We start from the raw sequence: 19,665 nt of genomic DNA on the forward strand, positions 1-19,665 counted from the left end.
TCGGCGCTGTAAGTTCAATGGAGAAGAGAGGGCCGGGGGGGGGGGGGGGGGGGGGGAAACAGTAGCAACCTCGGCGGTTCCTTCCCTCCCCTTCTGTGTGGTGCACTCCTCAGCGCAGTTTCCCTCTTTGTTCCGTCATCACGTCTTGACGCGGGGGCGGGACAGAGAGGGAAGTCTCTACTGCGCATTTGCAGGTGAGTCAGTCATTTGCCATTTATATGTTTGATAGGCTCCACTGGAAATGATGAGGTTTATATTAAATAATATGTGTTAAATCTAGCTGTAAGTTTGAACCTAAGACAGAGAAAGGTGAAAGGATCTGTGCAAAGTCAAAGAGTATGATTTGAATCTTGCCTTCTTTTTTTTCTGTCTGTTTCAATAACAGCTAAGCTGCAATTCCACATCTTCCTCCTCTAAATACACCCATCCTCCACTTCTGTATCCCTTACCCCCTCCCCCAGTGTAGTCTGCTATGTATCACATATTTTCAAGGTATAATAAAAGAACTTGCTTAATTGCATTTTATTGTCTTACACAGTGGATATTCCCGAAGACTCCAAGAAGAGTGAGCCAATATTTAAAGTTGCACCATCTAAGTGGGAAGCTGTTGATGAATCAGAACTGGAATCACAAGGTTAACTTAAGTATTTTCTAATAACTGAAGTTTCATAAATAGTTCATATAGGAGTAGTTTTCAAAATTGGATGCTTCCTGGAATGCTTTGTACATTACTTGTACATTGAAGTGAGTTTTTCTGAAAGCACACTTTGGGCAGCTTTCATTACCCATTTTTTTAAAAATTGCAATTCATGTATGTTACTGCCTACCCCAACTTAACCAAGCACCAATCCCTCCTTCAGTTCTTTTGCACAGACTTTGAAAATTGCCTTCTCATGCCTTGATTGTGTGGAGCTGTGTGGTCAAACCTGAAATCAGCTCTGTGCAGTGTTGTCTGAAGTGCAAACGTGCTTGGCCATGCTTCGATCTTCTCATGTGTACTGTATGGCTGTGTTGCGTGGTATGGATTGTATATGTGACTGAGAAACAAGACTCAGTTGTAGACAGAACTGAAGAAACTAACTTGCCCTTGCTGATCCAAAGAGTAGTATCTGAGGTAGAATTCATGCTCTGGTCTCCAGTGGGATGAGGCAGTATTTCTTCTAACGTGTTGCCATGTTTGTTAGGTGTAAGTTGTAGTTAAACTAAAAAAAAATTAGCCTTCTCTCTGAAGACACCTGAAGGCTTTCCTTTCAAAGAAGACTTCTAAGGTTGCTATGTCTGTATTTGTTCCCTAATAACATTTAATTTTATTTTGCATTGGATTTTTAAAACATGTCAGGGGTAGAAAGGACACAAAGGCATTGAGGGGCCAATGCAATAGTGCGGCTTCAACCCAGTTTTACCATGGGTTTTACTTGCCGAGCAATAGTCAAGTTGGTTTCAGTGTATTAACTTGTGCTGAAACCATTAACCGCAGATCGCATTTGCATTCATTTAAATGCATGTTAATGTGGTCATTTAGTATTCTCTGGCCATTCTTAAAAAAAAAAAAAAAAAAAGTTTCTCGCACATGTTTAGGGTGGGAAGCTTTTTGCCAGGTCCAGGGCAGCATAGAAGGGTTGGTTGAGAGGAGGTGGTCTCTAGTAGCACATTCTTTTCTTTCAGCCTGACCACCCTACCTTGGACTTTTGTGCACCTGTCCTTCCTCTCCCCGACCTGACCCAAACATTCTCCCCCCTGTAGTCTAGTGGGTCCCCCAGCACCCAACTACTTACCAGCGGGCCCCCCCCCCCCCCCCAGATATTTAATCCCTGGTGATCTAATAGCCCCCTTCCCGAACACCCCCTTTTACTCCCCTGGTGGGCCCCCAGGGCCTCCTCTCACCAGTCACAAAAAATAATCCCTGGTAGTCTGGCATGTCTTTAAGGAATGGATCCTCAGAAGCTTAGCTGAAATTGGGTGGCGGAGCAGGTGGGGGGAAGAGGGGGTGGTGGTTGGGAGGCGAGGATAGGGGAGGGCAGACTTATACGGTCTGTACCAGAGCCGGTGATGGGAGGCGGGACTGGTGGTTGGGAGGCGGGAAATACTGCTGGGCAGACTTATATGGTCTGTGTCCTGAAAAGGACAGGTACAAATTCAAGGTAAGGTATACACATATGAGTTTGTCTTGGGCAGACTGGATGGACCATGCAGGTCTTTTTCTGCCGTCATCTACTATGTTACTATGTAAGAGCATAGTGGAGTCTAAAGTTTTGGTGGAATCAATCCACAACCTCTCTTGAAAAAAAATCCCTTATCCCCCAGGCCAGTCCAGACATTTGAGTTTGTCATCTCCTGCCAACAGATAGAAACTAAGAACTATTGAACTAGTGACATCCTTTAAGTCTTTTGCAGATGCTAGGTAAAGTATCCTGTGCACTCTGTGGCTGGTCTGGTATGCCAGGTTGTAAGGGCTTAGCATAGGTTATAAATATTTGGTTCTCTCCCTCTGACCATTAGTATAAGGTTGAAGCAGGGCTTGAACTGGCTTGGCTGCTCCATTTACCCTTGAGGTGCCACACCTGGTTGTGCACCTCCCCTGCCTCCATAGAAACACTTTTGGTTATAGGCCTGGTAGAGTAAGTGGTTCTCATTATGGTAGATTTCTCTTTTTGGGGTCAGCCTTATCATGGCGGTTGCTGAGCAGGTTGCAAGATGGGGGCTGGGAGTACTGATGGGGTTAGAACCACACAGTGAGGTTTTGGGGGCCCACACTCAATTTCCTGCTTGGGGGGGGGGTGGAGAATGCATAAGGCAGTTTTACCAGAAGTGGAATCAAATAACCTTGAATCAGTGGGTCCCCAAAATAATACGTGACAGTTACACTTTTGAGTTTGCCTATCATCTCTTGGATGTTTACTTGAAGTCTGCTTACTAGTCAAGCCAGTGTTCAAGACTAGTCCTACTGGAGAAACCAGGAATGAACCACTATTCCATGGTCAAGAAAAAAGCCACACTCTGACCCATCTTGGATTTCAATCAATTTGTGATTTTGGATTGTCAATTCCAATTTTGTGCGCTTGTTTGTTCTGGCCCTAACCCCCACGAACATTCTTGAAGGTGATGGTGGTTGTAGGAGTGAGTGGCCTTGTGGTGAGCAGGGTGTTATTGCATCTGTATTTGGATAGTTGGTTAATCAGAGTGAAATAATGTCTGGTGAACATGGAGACCACTTCTCATGTGAACTAATTTCTGGAGGAGCTGGATAGTCAAATTAGCCATGAGCAAATTGATTCTGTCGCAGACAATAGAGTTTTTGGGTGAGTCTTCCAACACCTGGCAGGGGAAGGTAATTTTGACCAAGGAAAGGGAGCTCTATCTTCATTCCAGAGGCTGATGACTCGCTTACCTGGTTCTTCCTTCTGTAGTCTTTCAAGGGTTGACTGCATTTGAGCTCAACATAGAACAGTTTTGGCAATTTGTTAAAAAATGTTTCTTTATGTTACTGTCTTTGATCAAATTTTTAGTAAGACTAGCACTAGAAGTTCTCCAGGGCAAATTACCATCATTTTAAAGTGATCTCTCAAGCCAAAAACACTTTGCCAAGCCTTAGTGGCAAAAACTTGCACTTTAGAGGCTCAAGATCCTATCTGCTCTGCCAGGTTTCTCTTCAGTTAATCCATGCAGCCAGCAGAACTTTGTGATCCAGTGAAATAAGAACCAAAAATCCTTTTAGACCTTTCAATTTATTCCACAAGTGAAGACCATGAATGTTCGTTGTGAATACTCCTAAGGAGGTTCCTGGAAAAGTGACAACAGGATTACCCTCAGACCTTCTCATCGCACTATCTAAAAGTGCTTCACCACCTGAGGAGTTGTAACTTACCTGTCTACAATCATTTGGGTGAATTTAAGATGTCTTTTACTCTGCATGAAGAGAGCCCAGAGTGGGTGTATTCAGATCTAGTTCGTTGATGCCCTGAAAAAGATGTGCAAAATCCCATCTCATGTACAACAGTGGTGACAAAGCTGGGTTTGAAATATAAAGTCCAGTAGCGTCTAGGATTTGATGGTGGTAGAGTCCAGCTGGGTAACGGGCAAATACTTGAATGACCACCTGAATACTCCACCTGGGAATGATCTCATGGATGTGTTTTAGGGTGCCATGCTCAGTTTTGGAATAGCAGTGCATCGGCTCTACATGATAAAATATATGCATTGGTACCTACAGAAACTGAAACAGTTTTGGAGACTTTTTCCCTTGTGGTGAAAGATAAGTTTTTGGTTCATCTAACTAGTGTTGAAGAGTGTAGAGCTATGAGTCATTTGATACTTTGGGGGATACTTTCCATTGTATTGATTGGGGTGAGAGACAGTCTACACGAAGATGTCTATGATGATCTGGTAGATAGCTCATGCACCAATGAACACTAAAGTTCAAGAGGAAAACCAAACTGTTATCTTAACGAGTAAGAATGAGTTGCTGAGTGCTTCACTCTCTTCAGTGATGAAAGAGATATGAGCAGGTGGTTTAGGAGTTTCTGTTCCGGCAACCTCAGCACCAATTAGTGTTGATCACACCTGTATCAAATATAGAGTGGGGAGCTCATACGTAGTCTCTTCAGACCCAGGGAGCTTGGATCAAAAGAGATAAGCCTTACTGAATTAACCTTCCAGAGCTAAGAGCGTTGTTGGGGAAGATAATCTTGATACAGACAGCCAAGTGGTAATCTCTCATTTTCTGTAAAGAAGCACTAAAATCTGGAATTGGGCAATTTTTCAGTAGATGCTTCTGCCAGCATTTTACCTCTTGGGATCATAATATATGATGCAGACAAACTTTCATTGCTTGGAGCTTCACAAAATGGTTCCTGGACTGAAACATAGGTGTGTGGGGTCCCCCCCCCCCCCCCCAAATCTAATCATTGTTTACTCCTGAGGGAATTCTTTGCAACTGCCAATTGCAGAATTTGCGTAGAAGTTTCCTGTTATGAACAATTTAACTCTTTCTGTGCAGAATTCACTGGGGAGATGAAGCCGTGATTCAAACACGGCTGCTGCTGTGGCCCTTCTACACTGTGCAGCACTTCCAGAATGCTGTCAGCATAATGCCAAAGTCTTGTGCTGTCCTGACTTTGAGAACAGCACAGGATTTTGAATACTACCCGTGTTGCAGGTTAGGGAAACGGGGTAAGAGGACACGTGGAATAGTAGATGGAGATGGGTGTGTGGTGGGAAAGTGGGTAGGAGAAGAACTGGAGACCAAAGTGGTAAAGAGGATGTATGGATAGGGAGATAACCTAGAAGAGAGAAAGTAACAGAATGTGGGGTTTGGGGGTATATGAGCTGAGAAGAGTGTTGAAGGGGGGGCTGAGTTGGGGTAGGAGAGCTTTGGAGTGGGACAGTGTGTATATGTGTGTTCTTATGTAGGGAGTAGTGATTTTCAACCTTATCATTAGGAACCTTATCGTTAGGGCTTCTGAATTTCATGTGTTTTCATTTGGTGATCTGCATACCCAAGAGGAATCGCAGATAGCATCAAATTTTTTTCAGTTGCCAATATTTGTAGCAACAACTGTCCACTTGCTGCAAGAAGTCAGCACTACCTACAGCTCAGTGGACTCTATGTACTGCTGAAATACAAATCACTGAAAGCCAGAAGCCCTTGCTATGATGTGCTGTAAATATGCTCCTGGGAAATTCTACATCAAAAACTTTATAATTTTTGTATTTTTGAGTAAGTACTTTGATCTAGAAGTTTAATTACTGTTTAGACACAGTAGTTTATAAGTATTATTTTGATAAATGGAGTATGCAGAATTTTTTAGAATTGTAAATATTGTACACAAAACTCTTACGTGTTTTTTTTTTTTTTTTTTTAATACTGAATTCTCCCTGGGGTAGGTATTTCAGCTGAGGACTACATTTGTTCTCATCTTGAGGCTGGCTTGTGTGGCCAGGGAAAAAAAAAAGTCAAAGCACATCAAATCAAAGTCTTGACAGTCTATAGCACATTTAAGACATTTCTTTCTTTTATTTATGAAAGTCTTTTATTAAATCCATAGAATAAAATCTAACAAGAACAGATGATGATGAGTACTCCAGTTTAAACAGAATTACAGCTCAGAATAATATAAGAAAACAGGCAAAATACAACCACCATCATTATCTGTGAAACAAAAAGAAAATATAGCACAATGACTTCATTTTCTAAAGATTATTCCCTAGAAGAAAATAAAGGAGGGGTGAGGGAAGAAAACTAAGTAACTCACTCCCCCCCCCCCCACCTCTCCATTAAGACATTTCTGTAGAAGAAATCTACAAAGCTGCCACTTGGCCCTCAGTCATACCTTAACTCTGCACTATTGCCTGGTCACGCATCTAGAAGAGATGGTGCAGTAGGACTAGCAGTCTTTAAAATGAAAAAAAAAAAAACCTAGCTCTTCGAGAAATATTGGACCCAATATTCTGGCCACGGAGGTTAGTGGTCTTCTTAAACACTGACCACTGTGGGCAGAATTAGCCCCAGATTATTTAGTTCTGGGCCATGAATATTATGTGTTGGCTGCCAGAGCTTATGAGGGTCCTTTCTGATATTCAGTTGGGACCTGCATAAGTACTTCTAGCTGCGCGATACCCCTGAAACATCCCAAAGCCCCCTTCTGATTTCCCAAAATCAGGAATGAATGGGCATCACTCCTGCCTATTTACTCAGTAGATAAAAATTGGGCAGATAAGCCTGCCACAATCTGGGGGTAGGGGAAATGGGCAAATGGGGGCTGCAGGATGTTCCACAATGTGGGAAGGAGGGGAAGGTACTGGCAACACTTCAGGCTGGGACCTGGAAGTTAACTGGGCACCAGCTGATATTTAGATCCGTGCCTTGTTAATTTGCTGCATAAAGTTAGGGCAGGTGTTTTCTGTCCTGAATTCATGCAGTTATTTAGCTGGTTAGCGGGCTGAAAATTGCCACTATCCAGCTAAGTTTCCACTCCGCCCTAACTGTGCCTACAGATTACCCACAAATTAGCTGTGTTTGGTATGGGCAATTAGTGCCACTGAATCTCTGTCAGGTTTAGTGCCACTGAATTTCCTGGATAGCTCTTCACAAGCAGTTTAATGGCCTGGAGTATTTCTTGTCTGTTTAAATTACTTTGAATATTGACCCCTGCCTAGAATAGATTTCTTTGCATCAGAAGATAACTTCAAAACAACTTCCGCCATTCTGTACCAGAAGATCACACGAATATACGAGATTAACTATTTTAATCATTCTCTTTTAACTATGCATGTTTTGTTTTTATTCTAATTGTTTCAGATCTTCTGATCTATGTGAAAAATTGTCTTACAATAAACTAAATTAAAATAGTGTTGGATTCTTTCAACATACATTGAGAACAAGATTTGTTTACATCTATCCTCCAATTAGTTATCTAGGATTTGTTAAAAGGTAAACTGGGATTAGGCCTGATCAAGTTTTTCATTGGATCAGTAGAATCTCATTTCCTGATGATGCAAAATTGAAGGCAAGTTCTGTATCCTAGTGGTTAGTGCAGTGGATTTTGATCCTGGGAATTAGTTTGATTCCCACTGCAGCTCCTTGTGACTCTGGGCAAGTAACTTAACCCTCCATTGCCCCAGGTACAAATAAGTACCTGTACATACTATTTAAACTGCTTTGAATGTAGTTGCAAAAACCACAGAAAGGCGGTATATCAAATCCCTTTCCCTAACAGCATAGATGTTAAAGCATCCCTTAGTATTATCTCTCCCACTTCTCAAGCAGCAGAAGAGATCATTTGTATTAGACTGCTTCCTTGGAACTATTACAGTAACATCAAGTGGAAAAGGTTATTAGTGTGGTGTATTCATGAAGAACTTTTATGGAACCTGCTTTAATGTCTCTTCAATCAATCAATAGTTCCTTCAAATGGTACACTTTTCTGGGTTGCCTGACAATCTGAAAATGAAAATATGGCAACCCTCAGCTGTGGGTTTCCCTGCTTGTTTGGGTTTCAGACTTCTCTTCCAAATCAGAACTCAAGGCGTGTTACAATCAAGTACACAAGCTATTTCCCTGTCCAAATGAACTTGCCCTCTATTTCCTCAGGTAAAACTAAGGTGATTTGCCCATGGTCACAAGGCATGTTGGTGAGAGAAGCAGAATTTGAGCCCTGGCTTCCTAGGTACTCTAACCACTAATCCCCTCATTCTACTTCTGTACTCTTTTTTTGCACTTAGTGTGCAAAATTGTCCTTGCAGATTATAGAATAGTGCCAGTTACATATGTAAGCTAACTGCCTAATTAGGTGCAAATTGACACAAATCAATCAGCAGTTGACCATAATTGGCAGTTATGCACTTAACCTGCACAGGCATTATTTTATAATGTTAGCATTAAGGTCTACAGTGTGAAACTAAGAGGATTTTGGATATGGGAGGAGCATGGATGGGGTAGAGGCTTGCCAAGCACTTATATACTAACTTTTAGAATACTGTTTGTTATGCACATCACAGCAGAATTTAAGCATGAGCATTTGTGCATGTCATAGAGCTACTGTAAGTGCTCGTGCCTAAAATTACACGTGCAACTACACTTAACACTAGTATTCTATAATAGCAATTAAGCACTTAGCGTATATACTTCGGGTGGCCTGTAGAATTACTCCCTAATTGGCTACTCTGCTTTCTCCATCAACAAGTAAGATAAAGCATTAAAGTTGCTTGCTTATTTATTTATTTGGATTTATTAACTGCTTTTATGAAGAGATTGTTCACAACAAGGCTTTTTGTAGACAGCAGGATAAATCAGCTACCCACTCACTTTCCTGGAGGGTTGATTCCAAAGCTTTATAGAGTGGACTCACGAGGTAGCAGCTGCTCTGAGAGAACTAGTCTTTGCCAGCACTGTTGAATGACAGGACCCATATGGTTGTCTGCCATGTCCTTGGAGCAGCCTCAGATGTATTGATCTTATTCATAGTGGCTTTTATCCTTAGTGGATACAATTCATTCCTATTTTAGTTGCTCTCATTTTGTCAAACTTCCTTCTTCTGTGACTTTATTCACAGCGATGAAAGCTAAAGTTTCGATCTTGTCTTTCTGCAGTATCAATTATATAAACAATATAAAGCTTTTATAGCAAAAATAAGTACCCCAATTTGTCCTGTAGTATTGCCACAATATATTTCAACAAGGATATATTTCCTGCAGTTTATTCACACCCTGTTGAAATATAGCACTGTGCCCTTTAAGGGACACTTTCATTTCATTTTCATTAGCATCTTTAGGAGTTGCAGTTTCTTTATGATTATGGGTGTGAAGTTTGTTGGGTTGTCATCATACATTTTCTTGGGTAATGGAGTTCATTATGAATCTTTTAATGCTCCATGACATCACAAAAGCTGCTTGTTTCACCTGCTTTACCCGTGTCCTTTAAGATTATATATTACATGGAAGAAAGCGCAAGCTCCTTGTGATTCTGGGCAAGTCACTTAGCCCTCCATTGCCCCAGGTATAAAATAAGTACTTTTGTATATAATATGTAAACCACGTAAGGAGTCAAGAATGTCTCTCCATCTGTTTGGGGGCAAAATAGCTTTTTGAAAACTTTTTAGAATTGGACTTGTCAAGGGGATAAACCAATCCAGATAGTCAATGCTGGGGCATACATGGCTCCCAGCATTGAATATCTGGGTCTCGGAGGTCACCTGGAAGTTACGGGTACTGGCCAATATTCAGCCCTTTTGCTGTCTTAGCTTTGTTTGGTTATTTAGCCGGTCAGCAGACTGAAATTCGCAGTTAACCAGCTAAGTAGGTGCTCTGCTCCCTGCCTGCCTGTAACCTAACCACTTAGGAGATGGCAAGTTAGCAGTGATATTCAGCAGCACTAACCAGTTAAGTGTCACTGAATATCGTATGCTTGGTCACTCAGGGGGGTTTAACCAGGCAGTTAAACCCTTTTGAATATTGGGTGGAATGTTTCTAACCCCAAATAAAAGAAATAAACCCCAAATTTCAGCCTTTTTCCCCCCCAGTGTTCTTGACTATCAAGTACCATCCAGCCTTGAACCTGTGACCTTCAGATTGGAATGCAGCTACCTTCTGTTCTGCTTATTGAGTCTTACTGCCTAACTGTATCTTTTATTTCTGGTAATCTTAGTTCTTATTTCCTGACTGGCCCAGCAGGAACCAACTTGGGGAAGGTGTGAGCATTTCTGCCCCGTCTCTGTGCTTTCCTGTTTAGTGGCGTTCTCCTGAGGCTTGGATACTAGACTAGAGCAAGACAAGAACTAGGATACCTTCAGCAGTCCTCATTCTTGTCTTGTTTAGTCTAGTATTCAAGCCTTAGGAGTTACCTGTGTGACGGAATAAACCAGCCAAAGTGAAGGCATTCAAAGATTGACTCAGTCACCTAAACAATTAAAAATAAAATAAAGCTGATAAAAGAACTCAGCTAAATGTGAGTCTAACCCAAAAGAATGGAGGGGGGACCCTAAAATGACTGGTTTCTTTCCAGTGTTAACACTGGAAAAATGCTGAAATTTAATAGCTATCATGGACATTAGCCTTGAAATCTGTGACATTCCGTTTAGAAGACAGCCACCTTCCCGGAGTTAATATTCTGCTTTTTGAGAGTCTGCTATAACCAGCCCATGCCTAGATGTGTCTTGAATTTCTGATAATCTTAGTTCTTGTTTCCTGACTGGTCAGCAGGAGCTAGTTTGGGGCAGGCTTGAACATTACTGCCCTGCCTCTTGGTCTTGTCCTGTTGCTTCAGTGTTATGCTTGTCCAAATGTTCCCTGAAAAATATTTATAAACTTAAAACAAAAACTTGCAAATGACACAGGAAACTAAACAAAATTAACATTTTTGTACCTGCACAACCCTATAGCATACCACAGCTATGCAGTTCCAGATGTTTTCTTTTTGCCTTTGTTCTCCTCTCACTCTCAGCCAGTCCACACCTCATTCCTCACCTCTTCATTACCTAACTGCTAGTAGGAGGAGAGCGGTGGTGCATTGGGATACATACTCCTCTTCCTTGCTACTCAGAGTTCAGCTAACACTTTGAACAGTGTAAGATACCATACTGCTGCTTCATTCCATGTACCAGTTAGGCCATGAGAGACAGAAGAAGAGCAGGAATTGTTGATACACCACTGGTTTCCTCCTGCTACTGGTTCAGTCTGCAGTAGTGACGCAAGTATTAGCAAGTTTTCTAGTAGTATTCAGCTCAGAAGCAGTCTTCCATCCCACCATTTAAGTTCCCCCTTTGTGCAGAAATCTGTCTATATTTGTTCACAACCAGTCACGTTTACCTTGATGACATATTTTCATCAACTAGTGGTCTGAGTCGGGGTGAGAGAGGATTTGTCTTGTATGCTTTTCTCTACTGAAAATGTTCAGTATATTTCAATGAGGAATTGATCATGAATAGCTTGACCTTATACCCTTGTGTTTAGAATTGTAAATGCTTGCCATAATTTATATGTTTTAATATGTTTCTGAAGGGTTTTTTTGCTAAATTTTTATAGCTGTTACAACCTCTAAGTGGGAGATATTCGATCAGCATGAGGAATCTGAAGAAGAAGAAAATCAAAAGTAAGTAATGTTTCCCTTTTGTCTAAAATATTATGTCACTGACATCATTAAAAAAAATTGTTCAGCAGATGAAGATAAAAATCAATTTCTATACTGTTTGAATAAAATGAGACTACCCTTGCATTTTGTATTAGATAATAGCCATTGGACCTTCTGAGTTGGTTCCAGTGTTTTTCATCTTGGTGTCTTGGTACATAAATGCTTGAAATCCATTGCTACCACCGTTCTCTTTTGCCATTTTTTTTTGTTCTGCTTTGGTTATTTCTATGATATTTTTTGTTTCCTTATTCCATTCTCAAAGTAGTTTCATTACGGTAATTGTTTTTGCGATATCTGCAATAACACAAATAAGACATTTGTTGTTCAGATTTTACCAGTGCAGGCCTTTATTGTAGCTCACAGGCAAAGTGGAATAGCCAGTGTTCTACCATAAGTTCTGCTTTGTGATTTATGCTGTATACCCAGTTCATTAAAAGCTTTCTCGTATTTGGAAATGAGATACGTGGCATACATTAAAGGTTACATGATTGTATAAACCATAGATTCATGTTCAAAGTTCAGCCATGTCAAATTGTACATTACAAGTTTGTACTGCGTGCGAGTACGTTTTTCTAGAGTAACATTTTCTTCTTCCTCTGGTCAAAGAAGGATTTGGCTTTAACATGGCCATGGTGTCGGGGACTTTAAGAAAACTGTTATTCCTTAGCAACAATCCAGATTGGTCAAGGCGCTTGGGTATTGCACTCCTACCTGCAAATGGAGACTGAGAACACTGACTGTGAGAACTGTAATAAGACCCTTGTGCAGTCCCTCAGCCAGCCATTATTTCTCAGTCTCCTAGCAGATGCAGTCTGAGCTAGTCTGGTAGGCCCGGAGGGGTGGGGGTGGGGGGAAACGCCTCGTGGTGGTGGTGTGTTGTCTGTCTTTCTGGCTATTTCTTCTTGGTGGTGTTTTTCTTTCCATTAAAAAAAAGGGGGGGGGGGTAAGCTAGGAAGAATACTCCCTTTGCCTCTAGCTGGATGCCATTGGGGGTGTTAGTCCGCGGAGGACACTTCTTCCCTTGGGGGTGTTACACCTAGAAGGCTGGGTCCCTTCCTTCAACGTGCCACCTTTCTGCCCTGAAGGGTAGTGTTTTGATGTGTGCCTCAGCTCCAGGTGGCTGGATGTCTGAGTGCTGAGGCCCTGTCTGCTGCCTGTTGTTTTAAAACAAAAACATAAAAAAAAGAAAGAGGAGAACACCACATTGCAATTGCCTAGCACTTAAAAAAACAAAAAAAGCCCTTTTGAGGTGTCTGAAGTGCACTGCAGCAATAGGGTGAGCAGTGGTGGTCCCGGGGTCCGTGGAGGTGCCTGTAGAGAACAGTGCATGCTGGTTCTTGTCCGAGGCAGTTCGTTTGGAGTGTGTGTACTGCTGGGCTGGTTCCCTGTTTTTTTTTTGTTTGTTTTTTTTGCTGTGATGAGCATGGACAAGTTGCATCGCTGCTGCTTCTGTAAAAAGTGGGGCCTGTAAGGGTCAGGCGTGCAGTGTCAACTCTGTGGGGACCCGAAATCGGCCTCGGGTGCCGTTTCCGGCACTTCCCCGATGGAGAGTGCGTGTGGGGAACAGACATAGCAGATCAGATTTTGGCAGACTCAGCGGTGGTTCTGATTTCAGCGGGAACCGCTACCCTTTTGGATTTGGGTTGTCGGGTGGAAGAGCCACCGCCTCTGACACTTGAGGGCTCTGGCTGGGTCAGGGGGAGCTGGTTAGTGCAAGGCCTATGGGTTTTCCCCCAGAATTTGTGTGGTCCTTGTATCGGGCCTGGCAGTCCAGTGAGCCATTGGGGAGAAGTCCTTTGGGGGAGGGTTCCTGGTTCCCTGTTAAGCGGCCCCAGCTGGCCTGGGATGATGATGAGTCCCTGGAGCGTGACTTGGAATATTTGGAGGAAGATCTGTTGGATCTGGATGACAAGATCCATTCTGTGGGAGATTTTGAGGAGGAGGAGGATCCCCTTCCTGGAAAGGACCCCACCGGGAAGAATTAAAGGAGTTGATTACTCAGGTCTCTATGGTTCTCTGTTTTGATGATGACGTGGCTGGACAGCCTTCTCTGGTGAAGGGGATTAGGAGAGCATCTAAGACCTTCCCAGTGAATCAGGATATTAGGGACATGATGTTGGTCGAGTGGAAATATCTGGATTTGCCCTGTAGGGTGAATAGGTCCATGGCCAAGTTGTATCCCATCCCGGAGGGGGATTGGGATTCACTACGTTCACCCACAGTGGATGCCTTATTGACAGTAATCACTAAGAAGACCACAGTTCCTGTGCATGGTGGGGCTGTCCTTAAGGATCCGCAGGACCGGTGCTTGGAGACATTATTGTGCCATGGTTTTGATCTGTCTGCACTGGCACTTCAGGCCTTGGTCTGTGGCGGTTTGGTGGCGCGCACCTGTTTTCGTTGGGCGGAGCTGATGTTGGCTGCTCCGCCGGAGGATCAGAGGGCTTTGCTCCAGAAGGTAGCTCTGCTGGAGATGGACGCTTCATTTGTGGTGGATGCCATTTATGATCTTTTGTGGGCCTTGGCTAAGAATATGGCATACTCAGTCATTGCATGGTGGGCTTTGTGGCTGGCAGTTGGGCAGCTAATATGGCTTCCAGAAATAAGCTCTGTACACTGCCTTTCAAGGGTTCCATGCTGTTTGACAAGCAGTTGGACAAGCTGGTGACTCCTCAGAGGTCCCGCATCTGCCCAAGGATAGGCCTAAGGGCGTGGGTCAGGGGTTTTCGACCTGTGGCAGGTTCCAGGAGGCGCCCAAATATTGACCCAGACGGTTCACTCCTCAGCTTAGTCAGTATTTTCAGAGGTCTCAGTCCTTTTGGGGTGGTCATCGGAGGCCAGGAGTCCGGGTTTGCAGCTTCAGCATCTGGTCACTCCTCCCACTGAAGGTGTTCGAGCCTAGCCTCTGGTCCTGGTTGTGGCATGGGTGAGGTGACTTCTACCAGAGGTGGGCCCAAATCACGTCCGGCCAGTGGGTGCTTGAGGTCATTCGCAACAGTTACTCACTGGCGTTCACCTGTTTTCTGCCTGGTATGTTTCTGGCGTCGCCCTACTGGTTGTGCTGGAAGGCAGGGGCGGTCCAGGAGATCTTGAGCTGGTTGCTCGCTCTGTGCACAGTGGTCCCGGTGCCTCTAGAGGAGCAGCGGTCTTGTTTCTTCTCCTATCTATTTCATAGTGCCCCAAAAGGAGGGCTACTGTCCTGTTCTGGATCTCAAGAGGGTGAACTGGGCATTCAAAGTGCCCAGTTTTCATATGGAGACATTGCAGTTGGTTATTGGGACCATGCGTAAAGTCCTTGGATTTGATGGAGGCATACCTGCACATTCCCATTTGGCACAATCATCAGCGTTTCCTGCATTTCGCTGTGCTGGGGCATTATTTCCAGTTTTGCACACTGGGTGGTCAAAATCACGCAAAGAGTAATCTTTATCCCTCTCAATCCCTCGAGTATCTGGGGCTTTGGTTCAACACACGACAGGGGTAGGTGTTTTTCCTCTAGGAGCAGATTCAGACATTGCATGTGCAGAGTCAGCGCTTGGCTCTGAGGCGTCTCCTCAGGCTTGGAACTTTCTACAAGTGTTGAGTTCCATGGTGGCGACTGGAGGTGGCCCCGGACGCATACGAGGCCCCTGCAGTGGGCTCTGCTCGCCCAGTAGTCGCCTCAATCAGATGCTGTGGAAAAGAGTCCCCTTGCAGGGGGAGACTTGAGCCCGCCCACCTGACAGTTGGCATGCCCTTGGAGACACTGGAGTGGATCATCATGGCCACCGATGCCAGCCTAGAGGGCTGGGGAGCTCAATGTCTGGGTCAGGTGGTGCAGGGTCGGTTGGCGCTTGAGAAACAACAGTCCATCAGTCGCCTGGAGACCACGGCATGTGTCTTACTCTGCAGCACTTTCAGGCACTGATGGAGGGCAGGGTAGTGTGTGTGCTATCTGACAACGCCGTGGCGGTGGCCTACGTCAATCGGCAAGGTAGGACTCTGTTGTCTGGTGGCCGCAGAGGCCTCTCTTCTTTGTTGGGCAGAGGGTCATCTGCTGGTGCTGTCCATGGGCCATGTGGCTAGGGTGGCCAATGTTCAGGCAGACTTTCTGAGCAGGTATATACTGGATCCTGGGGAATGGTCATTAGCAGTTGTACAAAAAACAGTATGGGCTGTTAATCCTCCTTTAGTAATCTAATACCACAAAAAAACAAGAAACAGCCAACCACAATCTCAAAGGGTTATGTAGAGTGAACAATAACAAACAAGTGAGAAATACCCTCAGAAACCAAGGTCTTCACCAAGGTCTGATCACCGAGACACTGACATCTATATAAGATTTTTGTGTCCGTGATCTAACCACACAGTTTTAGCATAAAACTGTGTGGTTCCTGATGAAGCCCTGAAGTGGGTGAAACGATCTGGGCCCCGTTGAATAACAGTTGCAATGTGGGGTTTTTCAAGCCAACAATGAGAAAGCTAAGTTTATTTATGCTATGTTGCAGCTTGGAAAGATTTCATACTCTTAAATGTTTTGGAGTATTGGTTCTATTTTGAACAGTTTTGATTGTGAACAGGTGGGAGAATTTACCCCATGAAAGAGAATGGTCATTAGCCCCAGAGGACATCCAGGCACTGGTGAGTCGCTGGGGGGCTCAATCTGATGGTGCCATCTCACAATGCTCGGGTCCCACATCTTGTGGGACTGGTGATCGGAGGGGATTGACTCGTTGCTATGGCTTTGGCTGTCCAATCGTCTACTCTTTCCACTGTGGCCTCTCATCGGCTGTGTGCATTAGAGGGTGGAAGCGCATGTCGGCCGATTGATTTTGTTAGGACAGGACTGGCCTTGGAGACCATGGTATAGAGATCTCATGCGTCTGGATAGACTGTCCTCTTCCACTCTGAGGTTTTCCAGGTTTTCTGCAGCAAGGTACCATGTGGATGCCGGATCAATGGGCGTCCGCAAGCGCTTCATGTCTTTAACATATGTGCGGATCTGGGGTGTGTTTGAGGACTGGTGTTCAGAGTGCGATGTTTCCTCTTTCCAGGCTTCGCTTCTGGTTCTTTTAGATTTTCTACAGGCAAGTGTTGATAGGGGGTTGTCACTGATGACCATTAAAGTGCAGGTGATGGCCGCATGCGGGGGCGCTCCAAGGCCACATTGCCAGATGTGGTTCAGTTTCTTCGTGGTGTGAAGCTCCTTCAACACCCTCTTTCCCCTCCTGGTTGTCCCCTGGTACCTCCTTGGAGTTTGAATTTGGTCTTGGCGGTGTTGGTATCTACGCCTTTTGAGCCTTTTGCCTTGACTATGGTGAAGGATATGACTTTGCCACCAAAAAGATGGTTTTCAATCTTGTTTGCGTTGCAGATCTCAGAATTTTAAGAAGTTGTTAAAGACATTCCTCTTTGCTAAGACTTACCCCCCAACTTACCATGTTGATTGATGCATCCCTTGTCCCTTACCCTGCCTAGTTCACACTGTTAGTTTCTCCCCCCCTATTTGCTTCTTTTATGCTTGCCTAAGCTTTAAACTTTGTACTCTTATTTAATTCTCTGTAAGCCACATTGCGCCTGCATGAGTGGGAAAATGTGGGATGTAAGTAACCCATAAATAAATAAATAAATTTCAGGCCTTGTCGTGTCGTACGCTCTTTCTGAAGTTTTCAGCGGAAAAGGTTACCTTGTAGATGGTTCTGTCTTTGGTGCTGAAGGTGGTTTCCGCCTTCTATGTGAAACAGGTGATTTCACGCCCGGTGTTGGGTGATGGTACTGTCAATCGAGAGCAACACTGCTTGGTAGAATTGGATGTGCAGCGAGTGTTGCAGCTCTATTTTTGCAGGATGGAGGAGTTCTGCAAGTAGGATCACTTTTTTGTATTTGGCGACCCTAAAAAAGGGGCAGCGGCTTCTAAGGCTTTTATTGCATGCTAGATAAAGGAGTCCATTTCTTCTGTCTACCTTCTGAAGGGCTGGGAGGTGCCACCAGTTCTGAGATGACACTCTACTCAGGGAGTTGCTGCTTCCTGGGCGGCGTGTAGTCCGATTCCTCCTCAGGCAGTGGTCTGTCTTTGTTGCATTTCTTTGCGAAGCATTACAAATTGGATGTGCGAGATATGCGGTTCTGTGCTCAGGAGCTGACTTCAGGCCTTTGTAGGTCGCACCCATGATTTTCTGCTTTGTTACTTCCCAAGCATCTTGACTGATCTGGATTGCTGCTAAGGAAGGAGAAATTAGGCCTTACCTGCTAAATTTCTTTCCTTTAGGCATCCAGACCGGACAAGAGCCCACCCATTGTCTTGTTCGGTCTGCTTTATCTGAAGGGTTTGCTCCTTTTTTTGTTGCAGTGGCAGATCTTGAAGACTAATCAATAAAAAAAAATAAAAAAAAAACAAAGAAACAATTCTTACAGAAAGATGAATACATTTTATGTAGTATCACGATGTTCTCTTTCTGGACAGCTTGCAGCCTGTTCCTGTGGGTGGTTCCTGCCGCTTTTCATTTGGGCCAGTTGCAGCAGTACAGAATGAAATGCTGTTTGGGTAGAGGCAAAGGGGTATTTACTTTTGGCCTTTGAGGGGTCTTTCATCTGCTGTGTTAGGGGAAATACTGGCTCTCTGAGGGGACTGCACAGGAGTCTTGTACAGTTCTTTCAGTTAGTATTCTCAGTCTCCATCTGCTGGTAGGAGTGCATAACCCAATCATCTTGATGGATCTGTATGCCTAAAGGAAAGAAAGTTAGCAAGTAAGGTCTGATTTCTCCTTAGTTTGCCAACATTGTAGTATTTTGCTGAAATATTTTTTTGTTTTATTTTTATTGCCTGGGAAGATTTGGATTCTTTTTATACTAATTTTCTTATTAAATCACAAAGCCAAGAAGAAGAAAGTGAAGATGATGATACACAGAGCTCTAAGTCTGAAGACCAGTTTTACTCTAACCCCATCAAAGATGACATGTCTGAATCTAAATCAATGAAATATTTGGAAATGAATGAAGAAAAACGTGCCAAACTTCGGGAAATTGAGGTCAGTGCTACAATGGAAATGAGTCTTAGATGATAAGAAAAAGAGGATTTGTTTTGTTTCTCTGCTGTCACTTTAATTTTAATTTTTATGCCATCAAAATCTTGTCTCTAATATCTCGGCCATGTTTTATAGCTGACTGCAGCTGCAGTGAGCTTTTTTAATGAGTTTCGTGCCTCTCTGTTCTGAATTGTGTAAGATTTTAACTACACACACAGTTACTTCTTGTCAGGCACATGGTATGTTTTGAAAATCTAAAAAAGCTTTGTTACTTTATAAAGAAGAATAAAACCACAAGCTTTGATTAGAAAGTGATACCAGTTGTAGTAGAGATGAAAACGTGACATATTTTGTTTTCTAAGCAGTTTGCTGGCTCCTTTTAAAACCTTTCTAACCATTGCTGGCTTAATTAGGAGAAACTGGGTAACTTGAATTTAGGGAATCCTTTTTTTTAATGCCTAATTGATACTTAAGGAAAGGGGTGGTAACTTTGGAAGCTGGAATAGTAGTTTGGCTGAGCAGCACAGAATTCTGAGTTTTTTAAAAAACAATCTTGTTTGTAATTGTGTTTAGTTAAAAGTAATGAAGTTTCAGGATGAATTGGAATCTGGAAAGAGGCCCAGGAAAGCAGGTCAGAGCTTTCAAGAACAAGTCGAACACTACAGGGATAAGCTGCTTCAGAGGGTAAGTTTGTTTTTTGTTTTTAAATCCCCCCCCCCTTCCTTCTCTTTCCCCCCCACCCCCCCTTATTGAACTTCCAAAAAAGAACTGTGACATGCTTTGTTTTGGCTTCCTGCTGGTTTGAGGGGTTGAATCTGTACCACTATTTAAGTGAATGTGATTTCAGTTTCAGATTGGTGATAGATTAAATTTTCCTTATGGCCTCACTTAGTGATTTCCAACAATCCAGAATTTAACAATTGGTATTAATTTGGGCATGAAACTCCTGATGAAATCCATCTTTAGGGACTGCAGCATTAATTTTATTTTTCTTTCATCTTTTGACCTGTTACTTTTCTTCTTTGTGTTGTTTTTGTT

At 43.4% G+C, this 19,665-nt stretch overlaps 1 protein-coding gene across 4 annotated transcripts in view; it reads left to right on the top strand.

Moving 5' to 3' along the window:
• U2SURP (U2 snRNP associated SURP domain containing) overlaps nucleotides 1–19,665 on the top strand; it is a 178,660-nt gene that overhangs the window by 137,094 nt on the left and 21,901 nt on the right. For all 4 annotated transcript variants that reach the window (XM_030216897.1, XM_030216898.1, XM_030216899.1 and 1 more), the window contains 4 exons: nucleotides 539–634; nucleotides 11,518–11,584; nucleotides 18,477–18,630; nucleotides 19,201–19,311. In XM_030216897.1, the coding sequence (XP_030072757.1) occupies nucleotides 539–634; nucleotides 11,518–11,584; nucleotides 18,477–18,630; nucleotides 19,201–19,311 (428 nt within the window). The remainder of the gene's footprint in view (nucleotides 1–538; nucleotides 635–11,517; nucleotides 11,585–18,476; nucleotides 18,631–19,200; nucleotides 19,312–19,665) is intronic.

The sequence above is a fragment of the Microcaecilia unicolor genome, chromosome 10, assembly GCF_901765095.1.
Source record: "Microcaecilia unicolor chromosome 10, aMicUni1.1, whole genome shotgun sequence".
Lineage (NCBI taxonomy): Eukaryota > Metazoa > Chordata > Amphibia > Gymnophiona > Siphonopidae > Microcaecilia > Microcaecilia unicolor.